Source organism: Ranitomeya imitator, chromosome 1 (genome assembly GCF_032444005.1).
Source record: "Ranitomeya imitator isolate aRanImi1 chromosome 1, aRanImi1.pri, whole genome shotgun sequence".
NCBI classification, from domain to species: Eukaryota; Metazoa; Chordata; class Amphibia; order Anura; family Dendrobatidae; genus Ranitomeya; species Ranitomeya imitator.
The window spans coordinates 1,214,713,508-1,214,738,622 of NC_091282.1; the positions used below are offsets into that span (position 1 = coordinate 1,214,713,508).

General features: G+C 47.5%; 2 protein-coding genes across 2 annotated transcripts in view; one reads left to right on the forward strand and one right to left on the reverse strand.

The window, feature by feature from the left end:
- The window catches only part of WDR54 (WD repeat domain 54), a 69,802-nt gene extending 69,678 nt beyond the window's left edge, over positions 1–124 (reverse strand). Inside the window, exon 1 of the mRNA XM_069745020.1 lies at positions 1–124. The gene's annotated coding sequence lies outside the window, so the exon portion shown is untranslated.
- C1H2orf81 (chromosome 1 C2orf81 homolog) lies at positions 120–24,703 on the forward strand. The gene is made up of 4 exons (XM_069745019.1): positions 120–229; positions 19,767–19,994; positions 23,421–23,627; positions 23,722–24,703. Exons 1-4 carry the CDS (start codon positions 182–184, stop codon positions 24,592–24,594), a joined length of 1,356 nt encoding a protein of 451 aa, XP_069601120.1. The 5' UTR covers positions 120–181; the 3' UTR covers positions 24,595–24,703.
- Positions 24,704–25,115: the final 412 nt, after the last annotated feature.

Sequence of the window (25,115 nt, forward strand, 5' to 3'; positions counted from 1 at the left end):
CGGATTCGCTGCGGTTTTCAGTAGATGGAGCCGCGGTTGCTATGGTAATGTCGTAACGTCATCAGTTGGCGCCGCTCAGCCTTAGTATCCTAGAAACACAATTGTTTCTGTGACGTCTTTCCGGGGGAGGAGTCTTTGTTGCTTAGTTACGGGAGACAGTTGTTTCCTGTAACCGGGGAACATGAGCAGCAAAACCGGAGAGCGGAGCCGGAGCGGCGCGAGTTCACAGGTAACGTCTGCATCTACCGGAGTCACGTGATGGGCAGCCACGTAGTATATTGCCCATTCACGTAGTATATTGCCCAGTCACGTAGTATATTGCCCAGCCACGTAGTGTATTGCCCAGTCACGTAGTATATTGCCCAGTCACGTAGTATATTACCCAGTCACGTAGTATATTGCCCAGCCACGTAGTATATTGCCCAGTCACGTAGTATATTGCCCATTCACGTAGTATATTGCCCAGCCACGTAGTATATTGCCCAGTCACGTAGTATATTGCCCAGGCACGTAGTATATTGCCCAGTGATGTAGTATATTGCCCAGGCACGTAGTATATTGCCCATTCACGTAGTATATTGCCCAGTCACGTAGTATATTGCCCAGCCACGTAGTGTATTGCCCAGTCACGTAGTATATTGCCCAGTCACGTAGTATATTACCCAGTCACGTAGTATATTGCCCAGCCACGTAGTATATTGCCCAGTCACGTAGTATATTGCCCAGTCACGTAGTATATTGCCCATTCACGTAGTATATTGCCCAGTCACGTAGTATATTGCCCAGTCACGTAGTATATTGCCCATTCACGTAGTATATTGCCCAGGCACGTAGTATATTGCCCAGCCACGTAGTATATTGCCCATTCACGTAGTATATTGCCCAGCCACGTAGTATATTACCCAGTCACGTAGTATATTGCCCATTCACGTAGTATATTGCCCAGTCACGTAGTATATTGCCCAGCCACGTAGTATATTGCCCAGTCACGTAGTATATTGCCCAGTCACGTAGTATATTGCCCAGCCACGTAGTATATTGCCCAGTCACGTAGTATATTGCCCATTCACGTAGTATATTGCCCAGTCACGTAGTATATTGCCCAGTCACGTAGTATATTGCCCAGTCACGTAGTATATTGCCCAGTCACGTAGTATATTGCCCAGCCACGTAGTATATTGCCCAGTCACGTAGTATATTGCCCAGTCACGTAGTATATTGCCCATTCACGTAGTATATTGCCCAGTCACGTAGTATATTGCCCAGCCACGTAGTATATTGCCCAGTCACGTAGTATATTGCCCAGTCACGTAGTATATTGCCCATTCACGTAGTATATTGCCCAGTCACGTAGTATATTGCCCAGCCACGTAGTATATTGCCCAGTCACGTAGTATATTGCCCAGTCACGTAGTATATTACCCAGTCACGTAGTATATTGCCCAGTCACGTAGTATATTACCCAGTCACGTAGTATATTGCCCAGGCACGTAGTATATTGCCCAGGCACGTAGTATATTGCCCAGTCACGTAGTATATTGCCCAGCCACGTAGTATATTGCCCAGTCACGTAGTATATTGCCCAGTCACGTAGTATATTGCCCAGTCACGTAGTATATTGCCCAGTCACGTAGTATATTACCCAGTCACGTAGTATATTGCCCAGCCATGTAGTATATTGCCCAGTGATGTAGTATATTGCCCAGGCACGTAGTATATTGCCCATTCACGTAGTATATTGCCCAGTCACGTAGTATATTGCCCAGCCACGTAGTATATTGCCCAGTCACGTAGTATATTGCCCAGTCACGTAGTATATTACCCAGTCACGTAGTATATTGCCCAGTCACGTAGTATATTACCCAGTCACGTAGTATATTGCCCATTCACGTAGTATATTGCCCAGTCACGTAGTATATTGCCCAGCCACGTAGTATATTGCCCAGTCACGTAGCATATTGCCCAGTCACGTAGTATATTACCCATTCACGTAGTATATTGCCCAGTCACGTAGTATATTGCCCAGTCACGTAGTATATTGCCCAGTCACGTAGTATATTACCCAGTCACGTAGTATATTGCCCAGTCACGTAGTATATTACCCAGTCACGTAGTATATTGCCCAGGCACGTAGTATATTGCCCAGGCACGTAGTATATTGCCCAGTCACGTAGTATATTGCCCAGCCACGTAGTATATTGCCCAGTCACGTAGTATATTGCCCAGTCACGTAGTATATTGCCCAGTCACGTAGTATATTGCCCAGTCACGTAGTATATTACCCAGTCACGTAGTATATTGCCCAGCCATGTAGTATATTGCCCAGTCATGTAGTATATTGCCCAGTCACGTAGTATATTACCCAGTCACGTAGTATATTGCCCAGTCACGTAGTATATTGCCCAGTCACGTAGTATATTACCCAGTCACGTAGTATATTGCCCAGGCACGTAGTATATTGCCCAGGCACGTAGTATATTGCCCAGTCACGTAGTATATTGCCCAGTCACGTAGTATATTGCCCAGCCACGTAGTATATTGCCCAGCCACGTAGTATATTGCCCAGTGATGTAGTATATTGCCCAGGCACGTAGTATATTGCCCAGTCACGTAGTATATTGCCCAGTGATGTAGTATATTGCCCAGTCACGTAGTATATTGCCCAGTGATGTAGTATATTGCCCAGTCACGTAGTATATTGCCCAGTGATGTAGTATATTGCCCAGCCACGTAGTATATTGCCCAGTGATGTAGTATATTGCCCAGGCACGTAGTATATTGCCCAGTGATGTAGTATATTGCCCAGCCACGTAGTATATTGCCCAGTCACGTAGTATATTGCCCAGTCACGTGGTATATTGCCCAGTGATGTAGTATATTGCCCAGTCACGTAGTATATTGCCCAGTCACGTAGTATATTGCCCAGTCACGTAGTATATTGCCCAGTCACGTGGTATATTGCCCAGTGATGTAGTATATTGCCCAGTCACGTAGTATATTGCTCAGCCACGTAGTATATTGCCCAGTGATGTAGTATATTGCCCAGCCACGTAGTATATTGCCCAGTGATGTAGTATATTGCCCAGGCACGTAGTATATTGCCCAGTGATGTAGTATATTGCCCAGTCACGTAGTATATTGCCCAGCCACGTAGTATATTGCCCAGTGATGTAGTATATTGCCCAGTCACGTAGTATATTGCCCAGTCACGTAGTATATTGCCCAGTCACGTGGTATATTGCCCAGTGATGTAGTATATTGCCCAGTCACGTAGTATATTGCCCAGTCACGTAGTATATTGCCCAGTCACGTAGTATATTGCCCAGTCACGTGGTATATTGCCCAGTGATGTAGTATATTGCCCAGTCACGTAGTATATTGCCCAGTCACGTAGTATATTGCCCAGTCACGTAGTATATTGCCCAGTCACGTGGTATATTGCCCAGTGATGTAGTATATTGCCCAGTCACGTAGTATATTGCCCAGTCACGTAGTATATTGCCCAGTCACGTAGTATATTGCCCAGTCACGTAGTATATTGCCCAGTCACGTAGTATATTGCCCAGTCACGTAGTATATTGCCCAGCCACGTAGTATATTGCCCAGTGATGTAGTATATTGCCCAGTCACGTAGTATATTGCCCAGTCACGTAGTATATTGCCCAGTCACGTGGTATATTGCCCAGTGATGTAGTATATTGCCCAGTCACGTAGTATATTGCCCAGTCACGTAGTATATTGCCCAGTCACGTAGTATATTGCCCAGTCACGTGGTATATTGCCCAGTGATGTAGTATATTGCCCAGTCACGTAGTATATTGCCCAGTCACGTAGTATATTGCCCAGTCACGTAGTATATTGCCCAGTCACGTAGTATATTGCCCAGTCACGTAGTATATTGCCCAGCCACGTAGTATATTGCCCAGTGATGTAGTATATTGCCCAGTCACGTAGTATATTGCCCAGTCACGTAGTATATTGCCCAGTCACGTAGTATATTGTCCAGCCACGTAGTATATTGCCCAGTCACGTAGTATATTGCCCAGTCACGTAGTATATTGCCCAGCCACGTAGTATATTGCCCAGTCACGTAGTATATTGCCCAGTCACGTAGTATATTGCCCAGCCACGTAGTATATTGCCCAGTGATGTAGTATATTGCCCAGTCACGTAGTATATTGCCCAGTCACGTAGTATATTGCCCAGTCACGTGGTATATTGCCCAGTCACGTAGTATATTGCCCAGTCACGTAATATATTGCCCAGTCACGTAGTATATTGCCCAGTCACGTAGTATATTGTCCAGCCACGTAGTATATTGCCCAGTCACGTAATATATTGCCCAGTGATGTAGTATATTGCCCAGTCACGTAGTATATTGCCCAGTCACGTAGTATATTGCCCAGCCACGTAGTATATTGCCCAGTCACGTAGTATATTGCCCAGTCACGTAGTATATTGCCCAGTCACGTAGTATATTGCCCAGTCACGTAGTATATTGCCCAGCCACGTAGTATATTGCCCAGTGATGTAGTATATTGCCCAGTCACGTAGTATATTGCCCAGTCACGTAGTATATTGCCCAGTCACGTGGTATATTGCCCATTCACGTAATATATTGCCCAGTCACGTAGTATATTGCCCAGTCACGTAGTATATTGCCCAGCCACGTAGTATATTGCCCAGTCACGTAGTATATTGCCCAGTCACGTAGTATATTGCCCAGTCACGTAGTATATTGCCCAGCCACGTAGTATATTGCCCAGTCACGTAGTATATTGCCCAGTCACGTAGTATATTGCCCAGCCACGTAGTATATTGCCCAGTCACGTAGTATATTGCCCAGTCACGTAGTATATTGCCCAGTCACGTAGTATATTGCCCAGCCACGTAGTATATTGCCCAGTGATGTAGTATATTGCCCAGTCACGTAGTATATTGCCCAGTCACGTAGTATATTGCCCAGTCACGTGGTATATTGCCCATTCACGTAATATATTGCCCAGTCACGTAGTATATTGCCCAGTCACGTAGTATATTGCCCAGCCACGTAGTATATTGCCCAGTCACGTAGTATATTGCCCAGTCACGTAGTATATTGCCCAGTCACGTAGTATATTGCCCAGCCACGTAGTATATTGCCCAGTCACGTAGTATATTGCCCAGTCACGTAGTATATTGCCCAGTCACGTAGTATATTGCCCAGTCACGTAATATATTGCCCAGTCACGTAGTATATTGCCCAGTCACGTAGTATATTGCCCAGCCACGTAGTATATTGCCCAGCCACGTAGTATATTGCCCAGTCACGTAGTATATTGCCCAGTCACGTAGTATATTGCCCAGTCACGTAGTATATTGCCCAGTCACGTAGTATATTGCCCAGTCACGTAGTATATTGCCCAGTCACGTAATATATTGCCCAGGCACGTAGTATATTGCCCAGTCACGTAGTATATTGCCCAGCCACGTAGTATATTGCCCAGTCACGTAGTATATTGCCCAGTCACGTAGTATATTGCCCAGCCACGTAGTATATTGCCCAGGCACGTAGTATATTGCCCAGTCACGTAGTATATTGCCCAGTCACGTAGTATATTGTCCAGCCACGTAGTATATTGCCCAGTCACGTAATATATTGCCCAGTGATGTAGTATATTGCCCAGTCACGTAGTATATTGCCCAGTCACGTAGTATATTGCCCAGTCACGTAATATATTGCCCAGTCACGTAGTATATTGCCCAGCCACGTAGTATATTGCCCAGCCACGTAGTATATTGCCCAGTCACGTAATATATTGCCCAGTGATGTAGTATATTGCCCAGTCACGTAGTATATTGCCCAGTCACGTAGTATATTGCCCAGTCACGTAGTATATTGCCCAGTCACGTAGTATATTGCCCAGTGATGTAGTATATTGCCCAGTCACGTAGTATATTGCCCAGCCACGTAGTATATTGCCCAGTCACGTAATATATTGCCCAGTGATGTAGTATATTGCCCAGTCACGTAGTATATTGCCCAGTCACGTAGTATATTGTCCAGTCACGTAGTATATTGCCCAGTCACGTAGTATATTGCCCAGTGATGTAGTATATTGCCCAGTCACGTAGTATATTGCCCAGCCACGTAGTATATTGCCCAGTCACGTAATATATTGCCCAGTGATGTAGTATATTGCCCAGTCACGTAGTATATTGCCCAGTCACGTAGTATATTGTCCAGTCACGTAGTATATTGCCCAGTCACGTAGTATATTGCCCAGTGATGTAGTATATTGCCCAGTCACGTAGTATATTGCCCAGTCACGTAGTATATTGCCCAGTCACGTAGTATATTGCCCAGTCACGTAGTATATTGCCCAGTCACGTAGTATATTGCCCAGTCACGTAGTATATTGCCCAGCCACGTAGTATATTGCCCAGTCACGTAGTATATTGCCCAGTCACGTAGTATATTGCCCAGTCACGTGGTATATTGCCCAGTCACGTAGTATATTGCCCAGCCACGTAGTATATTGCCCATTCACGTAATATATTGCCCAGTCACGTAGTATATTGCCCAGTCACGTGGTATATTGCCCAGTCACGTAGTATATTGCCCAGTCACGTAGTATATTGCCCAGCCACGTAGTATATTGCCCAGTCACGTAATATATTGCCCAGTCACGTAGTATATTGCCCAGTCACGTGGTATATTGCCCAGTCACGTAATATATTGCCCAGCCACGTAGTATATTGCCCAGTCACGTAGTATATTGCCCAGTCACGTAGTATATTGCCCAGTCACGTAGTATATTGCCCAGCCACGTAGTATATTGCCCAGTCACGTAGTATATAGCAGAGCCACGTAGTATATTGCCCATTCACGTAGTATATTGCCCAGCCACGTAGTATATTGCCCAGTCACGTAGTATATTGCCCATTCACGTAGTATATTGCCCAGTCACGTAGTATATTGCCCAGCCACGTAGTATATTGCCCAGTCACGTAGTATATTGCCCAGTCTTGTAGTATATTGCCCAGTCACGTAGTATATTGCCCAGCCACGTAGTATATTGCCCAGTCACGTAGTATATTGCCCATTCACGTAGTATATTGCCCAGTCACGTAGTATATTGCCCAGTCACGTAATATATTGCCCAGCCACGTAGTATATTGCCCAGTCACGTAGTATATTGCCCAGTCACGTAGTATATTGCCCAGTCACGTAGTATATTGCCCAGTCACGTAGTATATTTCCCAGTCATGTAGTATATTGCCCAGTCACGTAGTATATTGCCCAGCCACGTAGTATATTGCCCAGTCACGTAGTATATTGCCCATTCACGTAGTATATTGCCCAGTCACGTAGTATATTGCCCAGTCACGTAATATATTGCCCAGCCACGTAGTATATTGCCCAGCCACGTAATATATTGCCCAGCCACGTAGTATATTGCCCAGTCACGTAGTATATTGCCCAGTCACGTAGTATATTGCCCAGTCACGTAGTATATTGCCCAGCCACATAGTATATTGCCCAGTCACGTAGTATATAGCAGAGCCACGTAGTATATTGCCCATTCACGTAGTATATTGCCCAGTCACGTAGTATATTGCCCAGTCACGTAGTATATTGCCCAGTCACGTAGTATATTGCCCAGTCACGTAGTATATTGCCCAGCCACATAGTATATTGCCCAGTCACGTAGTATATAGCAGAGCCACGTAGTATATTGCCCATTCACGTAGTATATTGCCCAGCCACGTAGTATATTGCCCAGTCACGTAGTATATTGCCCATTCACGTAGTATATTGCCCAGTCACGTAGTATATTGCCCAGCCACATAGTATATTGCCCAACGACGTAGTATATTGCCCAGTCACGTAGTATATTGCCCAGTCACGTAGTATATTGCCCAGCCACGTAGTATATTGCCCAGTCACGTAGTATATTGCCCATTCACGTAGTATATTACCCAGTCACGTAGTATATTGCCCAGTCACGTGGTATATTGCCCAGTCACGTAATATATTGCCCAGTCACGTAGTATATAGCAGAGCCACGTAGTATATTGCCCATTCACGTAGTATATTGCCCAGCCACGTAGTATATTGCCCAGTCACGTAATATATTGCCCAGTCACGTAGTATATAGCAGAGCCACGTAGTATACTGCCCAGTCACGTAGTATATTGCCCAGTCACGTAGTATATTGCCCATTCACGTAGTATATTGCCCAGTCACGTAGTATATTGCCCAGTCACGTAGTATATTGCCCAACGACGTAGTATATTGCCCAGTCACGTAGTATATTGCCCAGCCACGTAGTATATTGTCCAGTCACGTAGTATATTGCCCAGTCACGTAGTATATTGCCCAGCCACGTAGTATATTGCCCAGTCACGTAGTATATTGCCCAACCACGTAGTATATTGCCCAGTCACGTAGTATATTGCCCAGTCACGTAGTATATAGCAGAGCCACGTAGTATATTGCCCATTCACGTAGTATATTGCCCATTCACGTAGTATATTGCCCAGTCACGTAGTATATTGCCCATTCACGTAGTATATTGCCCAGTCACGTAGTATATTGCCCAACGACATAGTATATTGCCCAGTCACGTAGTATATTGCCCAGTCACGTAGTATATTGCCCAGCCACGTAGTATATTGTCCAGTCACGTAGTATATTGCCCAGTCACGTAGTATATTGCCCAGCCACGTAGTATATTGCCCAGCCACGTAGTATATTGCCCAGCCACGTAGTATATTGCCCAGTCACGTAGTATATTGCCCAGTCACGTAGTATATTGCCCAGCCACGTAGTATATTGCCCAGTCACGTAGTATATAGCAGAGCCACGTAGTATATTGCACAGTCACGTAGTATATAGCAGAGCCACGTAGTATATTGCACAGCCACGTAGTATATTGCCCAGTCACGTAGTATATTGCCCAGTCACGTAGTATATTGCCCAGTCACGTAGTATATTGCCCAGCCACGTAGTATATAGCAGAGCCACGTAGTATATTGCCCAGTCACGTAGTATATAGCAGAGCCACATAGTATATTGCCCAGCCACGTAGTATATAGCAGAGCCACGTAGTATATTGCACAGTCACGTAGTATATTGCAGAGCCACGTAGTATATTGCACAGTCACGTAGTATATTGGCCAGCCACGTGGTATATTGCCCAGCCACGTGGTATATTGCCCAGTCACGTAATATATTGCCCAGTCACGTAGTATATAGCAGAGCCACGTAGTATATTGCCCAGCCACGTAGTATATTGCCCAGCCACGTAGTATATTGCCCAGCCACGTAGTATATTGCCCAGCCACGTAGTATATTGCCCAGTCATGTAGTATATTGCCCAGCCACGTATATTTCCTAGCCACGTAGTATATTGCCCAGTCACGTAGTATATTGCCCAGCCACGTAGTATATTGCCCAGTCACGTAATATATTGCCCAGTCACGTAGTATATAGCAGAGCCACGTAGTATATTGCCCAGTCACGTAGTATATTGCCCAGCCACGTAGTATATTGCCCAGTCACGTAATATATTGCCCAGTCACGTAGTATATAGCAGAGCCACGTAGTATATTGCCCAGCCACGTAGTATATTGCCCAGCCACGTAGTATATTGCCCAGCCACGTAGTATATTGCCCAGTCATGTAGTATATTGCCCAGCCACGTATATTTCCTAGCCACGTAGTATATTGCCCAGCCACGTAGTATATTGCCCAGCCACGTAGTATATTGCCCAGCCACGTAGTATATTGCCCAGCCACGTATATTTCCTAGCCACGTAGTATATTGCCCAGTCACGTAGTATATTGCCCAGTCACGTAGTATATTGCCCAGTCACGTAGTATATTGCCCAGTCACGTAGTATATAGCAGAGCCACGTAGTATATTGCGCAGCCACGTAGTATATTGGCCAGTCACGTAGTATATTGCCCAGCCACGTAGTATATTGCCCAGCCACGTAGTATATTGCCCAGCCACGTAGTATATTGGCCAGTCACGTAGTATATTGCCCAGTCACGTAGTATATTGGCCAGTCACGTAGTATATTGCCCAGCCACGTAGTATATTGCCCAGCCACGTAGTATATTGGCCAGCCACGTAGTATATTGCCCAGCCACGTAGTATATTGCCCAGTCACGTAGTATATTGCCCAGTCACGTAGTATATAGCAGAGCCACGTAGTATATTGCCCAGCCACGTAGTATATTGGCCAGCCACGTAGTATATTGCCCAGTCACGTAGTATATTGCCCAGTCACGTAGTATATAGCAGAGCCACGTAGTATATTGCCCAGCCACGTAGTATATTGCCCAGCCACGTAGTATATTGCCCAGCCACGTAGTATATTGCCCAGCCATGTAGTATATTGCCCAGCCACGTAGTATATTGCCCAGCCACGTAGTATATTGCCCAGCCACGTAGTATATTGCCCAGCCACGTAGTATATTGCCCAGCCACGTAGTATATTGCCCAGCCACGTAGTATATTGCCCAGCCACGTAGTATATTGCCCAGCCACGTAGTATACTGCCCAGCAGAGGACGCCCTTAAGGGGTCGCAGCAGGAGGATCTTACTGACATTGTTCACTATGGGTGAGTGATAGCATGCTATTGGGGCATGTAGGGGTAGTGGGGATTTGTCTTTTTTGGCAGTGTTTACAGGTATCTATGTGTAGAACCTATATTGTCTATCCACTAGGATCTTACCATCCCCCTATACCCTCTTTTTTAGGATTTGCTCTATTTACGCTCCTATATTTGCACTATTGGTCCTTATCTCCTGCTGTGCTAGCAGGTTACTTGTATTCATCCTCTCTTTTGTGTTCTGCCTTTTGATTTGGCTGTTATTGTTGATAATTTTAAGTGTATTAATAAAATGATTCTTTTATCTTTTCATTCCGTTGGTGTTTATTGTGCTCCATGTTCTCTAGTATTTAATAATCAGAGAGGATTGTTATTGTGGAGTTTGGTGCCAAACCTGCAGAAAACAAAAACACCGGATTTCTGCACCGTGTGAACACGACCGTTCAGACACCAGAGGAGAAAAGGGTCCTGGATTCTCGGAGGGTCCGAAATATACTGGATACGGCCCTGAGAACCTGGAAGAGGCTCAGTGACCCGGACTGTGGGAATGGCTGCTCAGTGTCGCCCCCGTCTGTGCACTGTCCTGGCTTTACTCCAGGGAACACTTGACTACTGAGCTTCGCGGCTTGTCCCCAGGTAGTGACACCTGACGGGATTCACCTGGAGCTGGCGGTGTACACAAGCCTCATCCTGCTGAGCTGCGTCATCTGCAGGATCTGCTGTCACACACTGTGGGAAAGACCCTGCAGCTGCCACCAGCGTCATTGGCTCCTGTCTGTGGGGTGTACTGAGTTATACCTGTGCCCCCAGCTGTGCCCAGGGTGAGGGGACGGTGCACACTGACGGCACAGGCAGACCGGCCTCACTGCATGACAAAATAAGCTCCAAAATTCATCTATCTTTGCTCAGTGGATGATTTCACAAACTCCCCTCTCCCGCTCTCTGACCACAACCTTCTTTCGTTCTCTATCAAGAACTGCCTTCCCGCTCAGGTCACCCCCACTTTCCACACTTATAGAAACATACAGGCCATTAACACCCAGAAACTTATGAAGAACTTGCAGTCCTCATTGGCCCCAATCTCCTCCATCTCATGTCCTGATTCTGCTCTGAAGCATTACAAAGAAACCCTGCAAGGTGCCCTGGATGAAGCTGCTCCTATACATAAAACAACTCAGTACAGACGGCGACAACCCTGGCACACGCTGCAAACACGTTTCCTGCAGCGGTGCTCCAGGTGTGCCGAACGTCTGTGGAGAAAATCTAATCTACCCGAAGATTTCATCCATTATAAGTGCATGCTAAAAACATACAACTCTGCCCTTCACCTCTCCGAACAAACCTATTTCAACACCCTCGTCCCCTCACTGTCCAATAACCCTAAACGTCTCTTTGACACTTTCCAGTCCCTACTCAACTCAAGAGTGCAGTCCCCAACCACGGATCTCCGCGCTGACGATCTGGCCAATTACTTCAAGGAAAAAATTGACCACATTCGACAATCTCTTCATACCATGCACTGTCCTCCCTCCCCCACTGCATCTAGTTCACTCTCTGACTTTGAACCAGTTACAGAAGAAGAAGTAATCAGGCTCCTTGCATCTTCTCGCCCGACCACTTGCACCAGTGACCCCATTCCGTCACATCTCCTCCAGTCCCTTTCCCCGGCTGTCACCTCTCACCTAACAAAAATATTCAACCTCTCTCTTTCTTCTGGTATCTTTCCCTCCTCATTTAAGCATGCCATCATACATCCATTACTTAAAAAACCATCCCTCGACCAAATCTGTGCCGCTAATTATAGACCTGTCTCTAATCTTCCCTTCATCTCTAAACTCCTCGAACGCTTGGTCCACTCCCGTCTTACCCGCTATCTCTCAGATAACTCTCTTCTTGACCCTCTTCAATCTGGTTTCCGCTCTTTGCACTCTATTGAAACTGCCCTCACTAAAGTCTCTAATGACCTACTAACAGCTAAATCAAATGTTCACTACTCCATGCTAATTCTCCTGGATCTCTTCGCAGCATTCGACACTGTGGATCATCAGCTCCTCCTCACTATGCTCCGCTCCATCGGCCTCAAGGACACCGTTCTCTCCTGGTTCTCCTCCTATCTCTCTGACCGATCCTTCACTGTATGTTTTGCTGGTTCCTCCTCTTCTCACCTTCCCCTTACTGTTGGGGTTCCTCAAGGATCAGTCCTAGGCCCCCTCCTCTTCTCTTTGTATACTGCCCCTATTGTACTAACAATCAGTAGATTTGGTTCCAGTATCCTCTCTATGCTGATGACACCCAATTATACACTTCTCCTGATATCCGCCTGCCTTTTTAGAAAACACCAGTGATTGTCTTACCGCTATCTCTAACATCATGTCCTCCCTCTATCTGAAACTGAACCTGTCAAAAACTGAACTCCTCGTGTTCTCTCCCTCTACTAACCTACCTTTGCCTGACATTGCCATCTCCGTTTTGCATGCTCCTCTCCTATGGCCCACGTTTCTAGCATTGGACCTCTCGCCTCTTGATTGTAGACGGTTGGACCATTGCGCATCTGAGCGATCTGATCTGGTTTAGGGCACAGGCGATCTGACCCCCTTTCTCATCATGTTGTTGACTCGGCGTGTCATCGTCCGTCTTTCCCACAGTGTGGCCCCTGCGTTTTGCTTGCTCCTCTCCTATGGCACACGTCTCTAACAGTGGACCTCGCGCCTCTTGATTGTAGTCGGTTGGACCTTAGCGCGTCTGAGCGATCTGATCTGATTTAGGTCATAGGCGGTCTGATCCTCTTTCTCATCATGTTGTTGACTCGGGGTGTCTTTGTCTTCATTTCTCACAGTGTGGCCCCTGCGTTTTGCTTGCTCCTCTCCTATGGCACATGTCTCTGGCAGTGGACCTCGCGCCTCTTGATTGTAGACAGTTGGACCTTAGCGTGTCTGAGCGATCTGATATGGTTTAGGGCGTAGTCGGGCAGATCCCCTTTCTCATCATGTTGTTGATTCGGGGTGTCACGGATCCCTTCTCCGTGGTGTCACTAATTCGTCACGTGCCTGCTCTCACACGTGACTTGGGGTTGTGCCTGCAAGGGTTAATCTATCTCCCCACTCTCAGTCCAGCATTCAACCTCTGTCCTATGCTGTAATGGGAGCATAAATCACACACCGACCCAGGCCACACACCCGCTCATACACGCTGCCGCCACTCATCGAATACACGGGCGATGAGTCCCGGAACTAACAATAATACTAATAAAAATATGTCTATCACTCATAAGGCTCACACACCTTTAGATTCTTTAGAACATTCAAGGTTCAACTTGTTAAAGTTTTATATTTTAATAGCAAAAAGTTCAATTCTCTGTCTGCAGCCTAAATTTATTAACTTTGGTCTGAGGTCAGGTTTCTAGACCGGCCCCTCAGGCCAATATCATAACTGCTGCCTGTTTGATTGGGCCACGGCCGCGCCCCCAATGAATATATTATTTTCTCTTGAGGAGAGGTTCTCAGGGATAGATTACCTCAGGCCGAAATTTAGCATCTCCCCTCCAAGACCTCAGAGGTTTCAAGTGTTCCTTTGTTCTTGGCCTTAGCCAGACCTCCTGGTGAGATCTGGAGACAGAATTTCTACTAGTTCCAAGGAAGTACCTATTAACACCTAGGTGCGATTTGCCTTCAGGACAGATGTTACATTATCACTAGTCACACATATAACCCTAGACATATGTCTCTACACACATATAGATATATATATATATATATAGATATATATACAGATATTTCACCACACGGGGTGTCATCGTCTCCATTTCCCACAGTGTGGCCCCTGCATTTTGCTTGCTCCGCTCCTATTCTGCTGATGTCACATGCACTTTTTTGAGGCGTTTTTCTATTCCTGAAACTAAAAAAGAAAATCGCCCAAAAGACGGAACATAAAGACAGCAGCAGAGGATTTACTATAGGAAAGCAGAGGCAGGAGATTGGGGCGAGTTGCCCAGTATTCTTTGGTGCAGCCCCAGAAAGCTTCACATGCACCAGTCCTTTGGGGGCCTAGAACATTCTTGACCTTACTTAACCCCTTATAAACCCATGATGCACATTGTAGCCCCCTTGTGCTGGCAGCTGCATGCAGCAGGCTCAGCAGCAGTGTTAGATAGCTGAATCTGGCCGGCATGGCACAGCAACTCCTATCGGCCACCATAGGGAGCTGACAGGGTACAGGTGCAGCCAGGGGCCCGCTGGAAACCCCCGTAACTGCCATCTTACACTAACTTCACTCCTCTGTGTGACAAGTCCTGTCCGTCTGTTTTTTAACGCACAAACCCACAAACTTTCAGGGATAAATACACAAATCTATTTTAAAAATGCGTCTCCGGTCCGTGAAACTGAGAGCTGGTCCTATTCTCATCACTATGGCCGGTCAGAGTCAGCCAGTAAAGGGAACCTGGCGGGCGATACTTGCTGCACAGATCGTGGACAAGTCACTGGCTGTACGATCACAGCCTTGTATGCTCATCTCTGAAACGCTGCGACAATCACTGTATAAGCAGAGGCTGTCAGTCACTGTCAGCAGGCGGAGAGCCGCCATCGGGGACCCACCTGTAGGACTACTGCGCAGTGTGGCTTGGTCACCGGCAGTTTGTTTTTCTCTGAAATGCCGCAGTGTTTCAGACACAATCATACAAATCATACATGTGATCCTACAGCCAGTGACTGATACATGCTGCCCTCATTCTTGAGTCAAAAGATAAAAAAAAGTTCAGTTCACCTGTTCAGTGAAGAAAAATGGATGCAACTAGGATGACGCCTGAGAAAGTCATTGTGTTTCTCTCAGATGTGACGCTCAGCCGCCGGGGATTGTGTGCTGTGAAGCTCAACCACCGGGGACTGTGTGCTGTGAAGCTCAACCGCCAGGGACTGTGTGCTGTGAAGCTCAACCGCCGGGGACTGTGTGCTGTGAAGCTCAGCCGCCGGGGACTGTGTGCTGTGAAGCTCAGCCGCCGGGGACTGTGTGCTGTGAAGCTCAACCACCGGGGACTGTGTGCTGTGAAGTTCAGCCGCCGGGGACTGTGTGCTGTGAAGCTCAACCGCCGGGGACTGTGTGCTGTGAAGCTCAACCGCCAGGGACTGTGTGCTGTGAAGCTCAACCGCCGGGGACTGTGTGCTGTGAAGCTCAGCCGCCGGGGACTGTGTGCTGTGAAGCTCAGCCGCCGGGGACTGTGTGCTGTGAAGCTCAACCGCCGGGGACTGTGTGCTGTGAAGTTCAGCCGCCGGGGACTGTGTGCTGTGAAGCTCAACCGCCGGGGACTGTGTGCTGTGAAGCTCAGCCGCCGGGGACTGTGTGCTGTGAAGCTCAGCCGCCGGGGACTGTGTGCTGTGAAGTTCAGCCGCCGGGGACTGTGTGCTGTGAAGTTCAGCCGCCGGGGACTGTGTGCTGTGAAGCTCAGGCGCCAGGGACTGTGTGGCATGAAGATCTGCCCCCAGGGACTGTGTGCTGTGAAGTTCAGCCGCCGGGGACTGTGTGCTGTGAAGCTCAGCCGCCGGGGACTGTGTGCTGTGAAGTTCAGCCGCCGGGGACCGTGTGCCGTGAAGCTCAGCCGCCGGGGACTGTGTGCTGTGAAGTTTAGCCGCCGGGGACTGTGTGCTGTGAAGCTCAGCCGCCGGGGACTGTGTGCTGTGAAGCTCAGCCGCCGGGGACTGTGTGCTGTGAAGCGCTACCACCGGGGACTGTGCCGTGAAGCTCAGCCGCCGGGGACTGTGTGCTGTGAAGCTCAGCCGCCGGGGACTGTGTGCTGTGAAGCTCAGCCGCCGGGGACTGTGTGCTGTGAAGCTCAGCCGCCGGGGACTGTGTGCTGTGAAGCTCAGCCGCCGGGGACTGTGTGCTGTGAAGCTCAGCCGCCGGGGACTGTGTGCTGTGAAGCTCAGCCGCCGGGGACTGTGTGCTGTGAAGCTCAGCCGCCGGGGACTGTGTGCTGTGAAGCTCAGCCGCCGGGGACTGTGTGCTGTGAAGCTCAGCCGCCGGGGACTGTGTGCTGTGAAGCTCAGCCGCCGGGGACTGTGTGCTGTGAAGCTCAGCCGCCGGGGACTGTGTGCTGTGAAGCTCAGCCGCCGGGGACTGTGTGCTGTGAAGCTCAGCCGCCGGGGACTGTGTGCTGTGAAGCTCAGCCGACGGGGACTGTGTGCTGTGAAGCTCAACCGCCGGGGACTGTGTGCTGTGAAGCTCAACCGCCGGGGACTGTGTGCTGTGAAGCTCAGCCGCCGGGGACTGTGTGCTGTGAAGCTCAGCCGCCGGGGACTGTGTGCTGTGAAGTTTAGCCGCCGGGGACTGTGTGCTGTGAAGATCTGCCGCCGAGGACTGTGTGCTGTGAAGTTCAAGCGCTGAGAAGAAAAAACAATGGCGGAATTGCTGTTTTTCCATCTTGCACAATAAAGTGATCAAAATGGCGCATGTACCCCAAAATGGTACCAAAAAAACTACAGCTGAATGCTCAAAAAACAGCCCCCACACTGCTCCATATGCGGAAAAATGTCATGGGGTTCAGAAACAAAACGAGGTTCAGAATTTATTTTTCACCACTGAAGTATAAAACCCCCAAGTGTTTAGCATGTTTAGAATCACTGTAATGTTACTGAGAAACCATAGTGAACAGAACATTGACCCTTCGTACAGGACATCGAGCATTTTCATCAGTTTTCTGTGTTCTGTTAGGGAGCTGTGATGTTGGAATAGGGCAGTTCCTGCACCTTCACCGTATTGATTCATGAATTTTTTAGTTTGGACTTTTCCCAGACTCAGCATTGTATAATATGGAATAGTTCTATTTATTTTTAGTGGAGGAAAACTGATGATTTGAACATTTTTTTAATATTTTTAAAACCTTTTTTTTAACCTGCGATCGTCTCGTCTGATTGTACTACATCTGAAATGGTCTACGCAGTGTCAAGGACGGGATGCTACGATCTTCCACTTTCCTTGTCTTCTGGGCTCTCCGGACTTTTGATGTTGCTGGGATCACTGCTGCTTCCCTTCTTATTATCAGTGTACCGCATTGTAGATATGTCCGCTCCTGAATTGTCTTCTCCTCCACATTGTAAACAGTGAGACATGTCCTCCTCAGAAGTCATCTGATCTTATGTAGCAGATATGAAGGGCAGGATCTGTGATCGTCTCCATTACTTCTGGTCTCTCTGTTGCTTAGATCACTGCTACTTCCCTTCTTATTATCAGTGTATCTCATTGTAGACGTGTCCGCTCCTGAATTATCTTCTCCTCCACATTGTAAACAGTGAGACATGTCCTCCTCAGAAGTCATCTGATCTTATGTAGCAGATATGAAGGGCAGGATCTGTGATCTTCTCCATTACTTCTGGTCTCTCTGTTGCTTAGATCACTGCTACTTCCCTTCTTATTATCAGTGTATCTCATTGTAGACGTGCCCGCTCCTGAATTATCTTCTCCTCCACATTGTAAACAGTGAGACATGTCCTCCTCAGAAGTCATCTGATCTTATGTAGCAGATATAAAGGGCAGGATCTGTGATCTTCTCCATTATTTGTGGGCTCTCCCAGGCTTTTGGTGTGGCTGACATTGTACAGCATTATAGATATATCCACTCCTGTAGTCTTTTCTCTCTCTGGATTGTGGTCTGTCTTCTCCTTTGAGTGATCTGATCTTGTCTATAGGATGTGAAGGACAGAATCTGTGATCTTCTTTGTGACTTGTCTTCTGGGCTCTTCTGAGCTTCTGGTGTTGTAGTGTCCATTGGTACCGGTACTTTCTCTCTTCATAGGAATCTAACACACTATGGATTTACCTACAATGGAAAAATAGCTGTAAGTCCCAGGTTATATCCTGATGGCTAGGTGTATGACCATTGTCCTGGTATATGAAGGAGCTGTCAAGTGTCCTAATACTATTGGACCAGCCAGTATATAAGGACAGTGGAGATCTCCTCCAGCTTTCACTCGCCCTCGTTCAATACTCGCTGAGGATAAGAGACCTTCTATCTGTATTTCTTCTTAGGGAGAACCCATTGTATCTCCAGATTTTCTCAAGTGGTGACCAAAAATGGCCACGATATCTGTGATTATTAATCTCTTCTTCCTCATGTGTTTATGCAGCTTATGTACCGCCAACGTTGCCCAGCCTGTACAGTGAGTCCTCCACCACACTCGTGCTCTCTTTTAATGGGGTAATGCTGTGGACAGGCTTAGCTTTCTGCAGATGTTGTGTTTTTTTTCTGCTGACTGGACGTTATATTTCCTCCATTGGTTGAGGGCAGTGGTCACCTCTACTTGCAGTGATATGTTTCTTCTTAGGGCTCCTTTCCACTCGCGAGATAAACGTCCGTGTCTCGCATGTGAAAACCAAGCTCTGGCGCCGGCACTTGGGAGCGGAGCACAGGAACACATGGAGCCGCACAGCAATACTAGGAGCCGCACAGCAACACATGGAGCCGCACAGCAACACATGGAGCCGCACAGCAACACATGGAGCCGCACAGCAACACATGGAGCCGCACAGCAACACATGGAGCCGCACAGCAACACATGGAGCCGCACAGCAACACATGGAGCCGCACAGCAACACATGGAGCCGCACAGCAACACATGGAGCCGCACAGCAACACATGGAGCCGCACAGCAACACATGGAGCCGCACAGCAACACATGGAGCCGCACAGCAACACATGGAGCCGCACAGCAACACATGGAGCCGCACAGCAACACATGGAGCCGCACTGCAACACATGGAGCCGCACAGCAACACATGGAGCCGCACAGCAACACATGGAGCCGCACAGCAACACATGGAGCCGCACAGCAACACATGGAGCCGCACAGCAACACATGGAGCCGCACAGCAACACATGGAGCCGCACGCTCCGCTGCACAGTGCCGGCGCCAGAGCTTGGTTTTCACATGCGAGACACGGACGTTTATCATCAGCTCAAGAGCAGACACACTTCCATTTTTTCTTTTCATTTTGTTACAAAGGTAAGAAGGTCCATGTCTACCATCATTGCTCCGCTCCCCGGTCACTCATAGTTTCTAAAGCTTACCCTGTGTTATCATGGAGAGATGACGCCATAGTCGGCTGCGGTCATCCTCTGGTAAATGCTACATCACATAAGTGGGGGAGTCATCGTCCATTATGTGTCCTGCAGGTCATGCCTCGTGTCTCTGTCTCCAAGACTCGGGGGGACAAGTCCCGAACTGTGACCGTGGCTCCTCTCCCACCAGTGACCGTGGATATTATACCAGGACGCTTCACCGAGGATGACTGGATGTCCATGGTGACGGCTGAAGATGGAGAACATGTGGTGGGAGACATAGTAGATTCTCTGATCAGCCACGTCATGGAGGAGTGCCTGACAGTCTATCTCCAGCAGCAGGTACACCTAACCAAGAAACGGAAAGCGTTCTATGGAGTAATGGGATGGATGATGTGGAGTAGTGGGAGGAGTTATGGGATGGATTATGTGGAGTAATAGGAGGAGTAATGGGATGGATTATGTGGAGTAGTGGGAGGAGTTATGGGATGGATTATATGGAGTAATAGGAGGAGTAATGGGATGGATTATGTGGAGTAGTGGGAGGAGTTACGTGGAGTAAGGGGATGGATGATGTGGAGTAGTGGGAGGAGTTATGGGATGGATTATGTGGAGTAGTGGGAGGAGTTATGTGGAGTAATGGGATGGATGATGTGGATTAGTAGGAGGAGTTATGGGATGGATGATGTGGAGTAGTGGGAGGAGTAATGGGATGGATGATGTGGAGTAGTGGGAGGAGTAATGGGATGGATGATGTGGAGTAGTGGGAGGAGTTATGGGATGGATGATGTGGAGTAGTGGGAGGAGTTATGGGATGGATGATGTGGAGTAGTGGGAGTAGTTATGGGATGGATGATGTGGAGTAGTGGGAGGAGTTATGGGATGGATGATGTGGAGTAGTGGGAGGAGTTATGGGATGGATGATGTGGAGTAGTGGGAGGAGTTATGGGATGGATTATGTGGAGTAATAGGAGGAGTAATGGGATGGATTATGTGGTGTGGTGGGAGGAATTATGTGGAGTTATGGGATGGATTATGTGGAGTAATAGGAGGAGTAATGGGATGGATTATGTGGAGTAGTGGGAGGAGTTATGGGATGGATTATATGGAGTAATAGGAGGAGTAATGGGATGGATTATGTGGAGTAGTGGGAGGAGTTATGTGGAGTAAGGGGATGGATGATGTGGAGTAGTGGGAGGAGTTATGGGATGGATTATGTGGAGTAGTGGGAGGAGTTATGTGGAGTAATGGGATGGATGATGTGGATTAGTAGGAGGAGTTATGGGATGGATGATGTGGAGTAGTGGGAGGAGTAATGGGATGGATGATGTGGAGTAGTGGGAGGAGTAATGGGATGGATGATGTGGAGTAGTGGGAGGAGTTATGGGATGGATGATGTGGAGTAGTGGGAGGAGTTATGGGATGGATGATGTGGAGTAGTGGGAGTAGTTATGGGATGGATGATGTGGAGTAGTGGGAGGAGTTATGGGATGGATGATGTGGAGTAGTGGGAGGAGTTATGGGATGGATGATGTGGAGTAGTGGGAGGAGTTATGGGATGGATTATGTGGAGTAATAGGAGGAGTAATGGGATGGATTATGTGGTGTGGTGGGAGGAATTATGTGGAGTTATGGGATGGATTATGTGGAGTAATGAGGAGTTATGGGATGGATGATGTGGAGTAGTGGGAGGAGTTATGGGATGGATGATGTGGAGTTGTGGGAGGAGTTATGGGATGGATTATGTGGAGTAGTGGGAGGAGTTATGTGGAGTAATGGGATGGATGATGTGGATTAGTGGGAGGAGTTATGGGATGGATGATGTGGAGTAGTGGGAGGAGTTATGGGATGGATTATGTGGAGTAGTGGGAGGAGTAATGGGATGGATGATATGGAGTAGTGGGAGGAGTTATGGGATGGATGATGTGGAGTAGCGGGAGGAGTTATGGGATGGATGATGTGGAGTAGTGGGAGGAGTTATGGTATGGATGATGTGGAGTAGTGGGAGGAGTTATGTGGAGTAATGGGATGGATGATGTGGATTAGTGGGAGGAGTTATGGGATGGATGATGTGGAGTAGTGGGAGGAGTTATGGGATGGATTATGTGGAGTAGTGGGAGGAGTAATGGGATGATGTGGAGTAGTGGGAGGAGTTATGGGATGGATGATGTGGAGTAGTGGGAGGAGTTATGGGATGGATGATGTGGAGTAGTGGGAGGAGTTATGGGATGGATGATGTGGAGTAGTGGGAGGAGTTATGGGATGGATGATGTGGAGTAGTGGGAGGAGTTATGGGATGGATGATGTGGAGTAGTGGGAGGAGTTATGGGATGGATGATGTGGAGTAGTGGGAGGAGTTATGGGATGGATTATGTAGAGTAATAGGAGGAGTAATGGGATGGATTATGTGGTGTAGTGGGAGGAATTATGTGGAGTAATGGGATGGATTATGTGGAGTAATAAGAGGAGTTATGGGATGGATGATGTGGAGTAGTGGGAGGAGTTATGTGGAGTAATGGGATGGATGATGTGGAGTAGTGGGAGGAGTTATGGGATGGATTATGTGGAGTAGTGGGAGGAGTTATGGGATGGATTATGTGGAGTAATAGGAGGAGTTATGTGGAGTAGTGGGATGGATTATGTGGAGTAGTGGGAGGAGTTATGGGATGGATTATGTGGAGTAATAGGAGGAGTTATGGGATGGATTATGTGGAGTAGTGGGAGGAGTTATATGGAGTAATAGGATGGATGATGTGGAGTAGTTGGAGGAATTATGTGGAGTAATGGGATGGATTATGTGGAGTAATAAGAGGAGTTATGTGGAGTAGTGGGATGGATTATGTGGAGTAGTGGGAGGAGTTATGTGGAGTAGTGGGATGGATTATGTGGAGTAATAAGAGGAGTTATGTGGAGTAATGGGATGAATGATGTGGAGTAGTGGTAGGAGTTATATGGAGTAATTGGATGGATTATATGGAGTAGTGGGATGGATGATGTGGCGTAATAAGAGGAGTTATGTGGAGTACTGGGAGGAGTTATGGGATGGATTATGTGGAGTAATAAGAGGAGTTATGTGGAGTAATGGGATGGATTATGTGGAGTAATAAGAGGAGTTATGTGGAGTAATGGGATGGATTATGTGGAGTAATAGGAGTTATGGGATGGATTATGTTGAGTAGTGGGAGGAGTTGTGTGATGGATCATGTGGAGTAATGGGAGGAGTAATGGGATGGATTATGTGGAGTAGTGGGAGGAGTTATGGGATGGATTATGTGGAGTAATGTGATGGAGTAATAGGAGTTATTATATGGAGTTATGTGGAGTAGTGGGATGGATGATGTGGCGTAATAGGAGGAGTAATGGGATGGATTATTTGAAGTAATAAAGTAATGGGATGGATTATGTGGAGTAATAGGAGGAGTTATGGGATGGATTATGTGGAGTAGTGGGAGGAGTTATGGGATGGATTATGTGGAGTAGTGGGAGGAGTTATGGGATGGATTATGTGGAGTAATGGGATGGAGTAATAGGAGTTATATGGAGTAATGGGATGGATTATGTGGAGTAATAAGAGGAGTTATGTGGAGTAGTGGGATGGATTATGTGGAGTAATAGGAGGAGTAATGAGATGGATTATTTGAAGAAATAAAGTAATGAGATGGATTATTTGGAGTAATAGGAGGTGTAATGGGATGTCATGAGTTATGTGGAGCAATATGAGAGGTTATATTAATACGTAGAGTTATAGGTGAATATGTTTGGTTTCAGGTGATCCCATATACCATAAGTCAGGCGCGAGATGCTATGTTGCAGATTATACAGTGGACATTTGTGCCCAGAGATGAGGGCAACCACAAGCCTGATACAGAAAGCACCTGGCAGGAAGAACCACAGCCATGTCCACATGACTCCTGGGCACAAGGGTGTGTCCCAGTCACCCAGCCTGCCCAAACACCCCACTTCAGTCATTCTCAGGTATGTGAACGTCTCCAACTTATTGTCCATATACAACAATAGATGTTACTGAAGTCCACATTTTGAATATTAAACACTTTCTGGATTTTCTCAGATATCCCTCAAGCACGCCTTTACTGATATCCCAGAGGAGACCCCACAGACAGGAGAATCTCCAAGGGCGGAAGAGGACCCACCTCAGTCTTCACAGGAACAAGTACCCATCCCCAAAATCTCTGCACCCCCATCTTCCCAGCCAGCTATAAAACCTACTCCCCCTACTACAGCTCCAAAGACTAGGCCTTTTTACCGTCCCCATCGCGGTCCCCTCCGATCAGCCGGCCTGAAGAACATCACTAAATCTCTCGAGGAAATGGAGAAGGAGATGTTACTGAAGCAACTTGATAAGAAGGAAAGTGATGAGACCATTGACATTCTACCCACCTCCCTACACAACATCTTAAAGATCCAGCTGGGGAGACCCCCACAGAAAAAGGACGTGATCTATGACCATGCCGGCAATGTCCTTTCTGTGCCTAAGGTTGAGCTCTGCAAACTCCCCCAGCACCATGTGCATACCCGGATAGAAGTTCTGGACATCAGCACAGAGAATAAATCACTGATCAGAAAACGCAGAGAAGCGGCTGTCAAAAGACCTCATTTCAGCTTTTCATCCAGTGACCCCCCAACTCTCCATGATAACATTTTAGCCACACAGCTCACCACAGGAATAGAGGAAGGCCAGGCCCCTGCGTCCATACTTCTGGACACCATGCCACTGACTCACGGGGTAATACTGAGAAAGGGGGATGCCACAGAACGAGGGTCTATGTACAGTCTGCGACAGAGGGAACTTATCAGCAAGAAGGACAAAAGAGATCTGAGGCCAATCCAACCCTCCATTCTTCTACCAAGTCTTGCAGTGGAGCAAGTCCTAAAGAACAGCGTCCCTCAGGTTGAGCCGCTCATCTCCTTCATGTCGCACTGAGCCTCATTATCCGTATATATTTTCTTTGCGCCATATAGTCCCATATAACCTGCACTGTCACGAGGCCAACTGTAAATCAGCAGATCTAATAAAACTAATGTTTCCTTTAGTTATATCACTTATGGAAAGGATAGCATGGAGCAACACAGTCGTTCAGGAGAGGAGCATGCTGATACTGTGGGTGGTCAATGACCAATGGTCAGCTTTTGATGTGCCTCTCCTATCTGCTAGCCCCTGCTGTGCTGCTCCCAACAGCCAACTCCTGTTGTACTCATTTCTTCCAGTGGCCCCTGGTGTGCTCTAACGCCTGGTGTGCCGCTCCCAACCACCAACTCCTGTTCTACCGATTTCATCCAGTGGCCCCTGGTGTGCTCTAACGCCTGGTGTGCCGCTCCCTTACTCTAGTGTCTGGTGGGCTCCTCCCTTCTGATGGTCTCTGTTATGCCGCTCCCTTACTCTAGTGCCTGGTATGCTCCTCCCATCTGATGGTCTCTGTTATGCCGCTCCCTTACTCTAGTGTC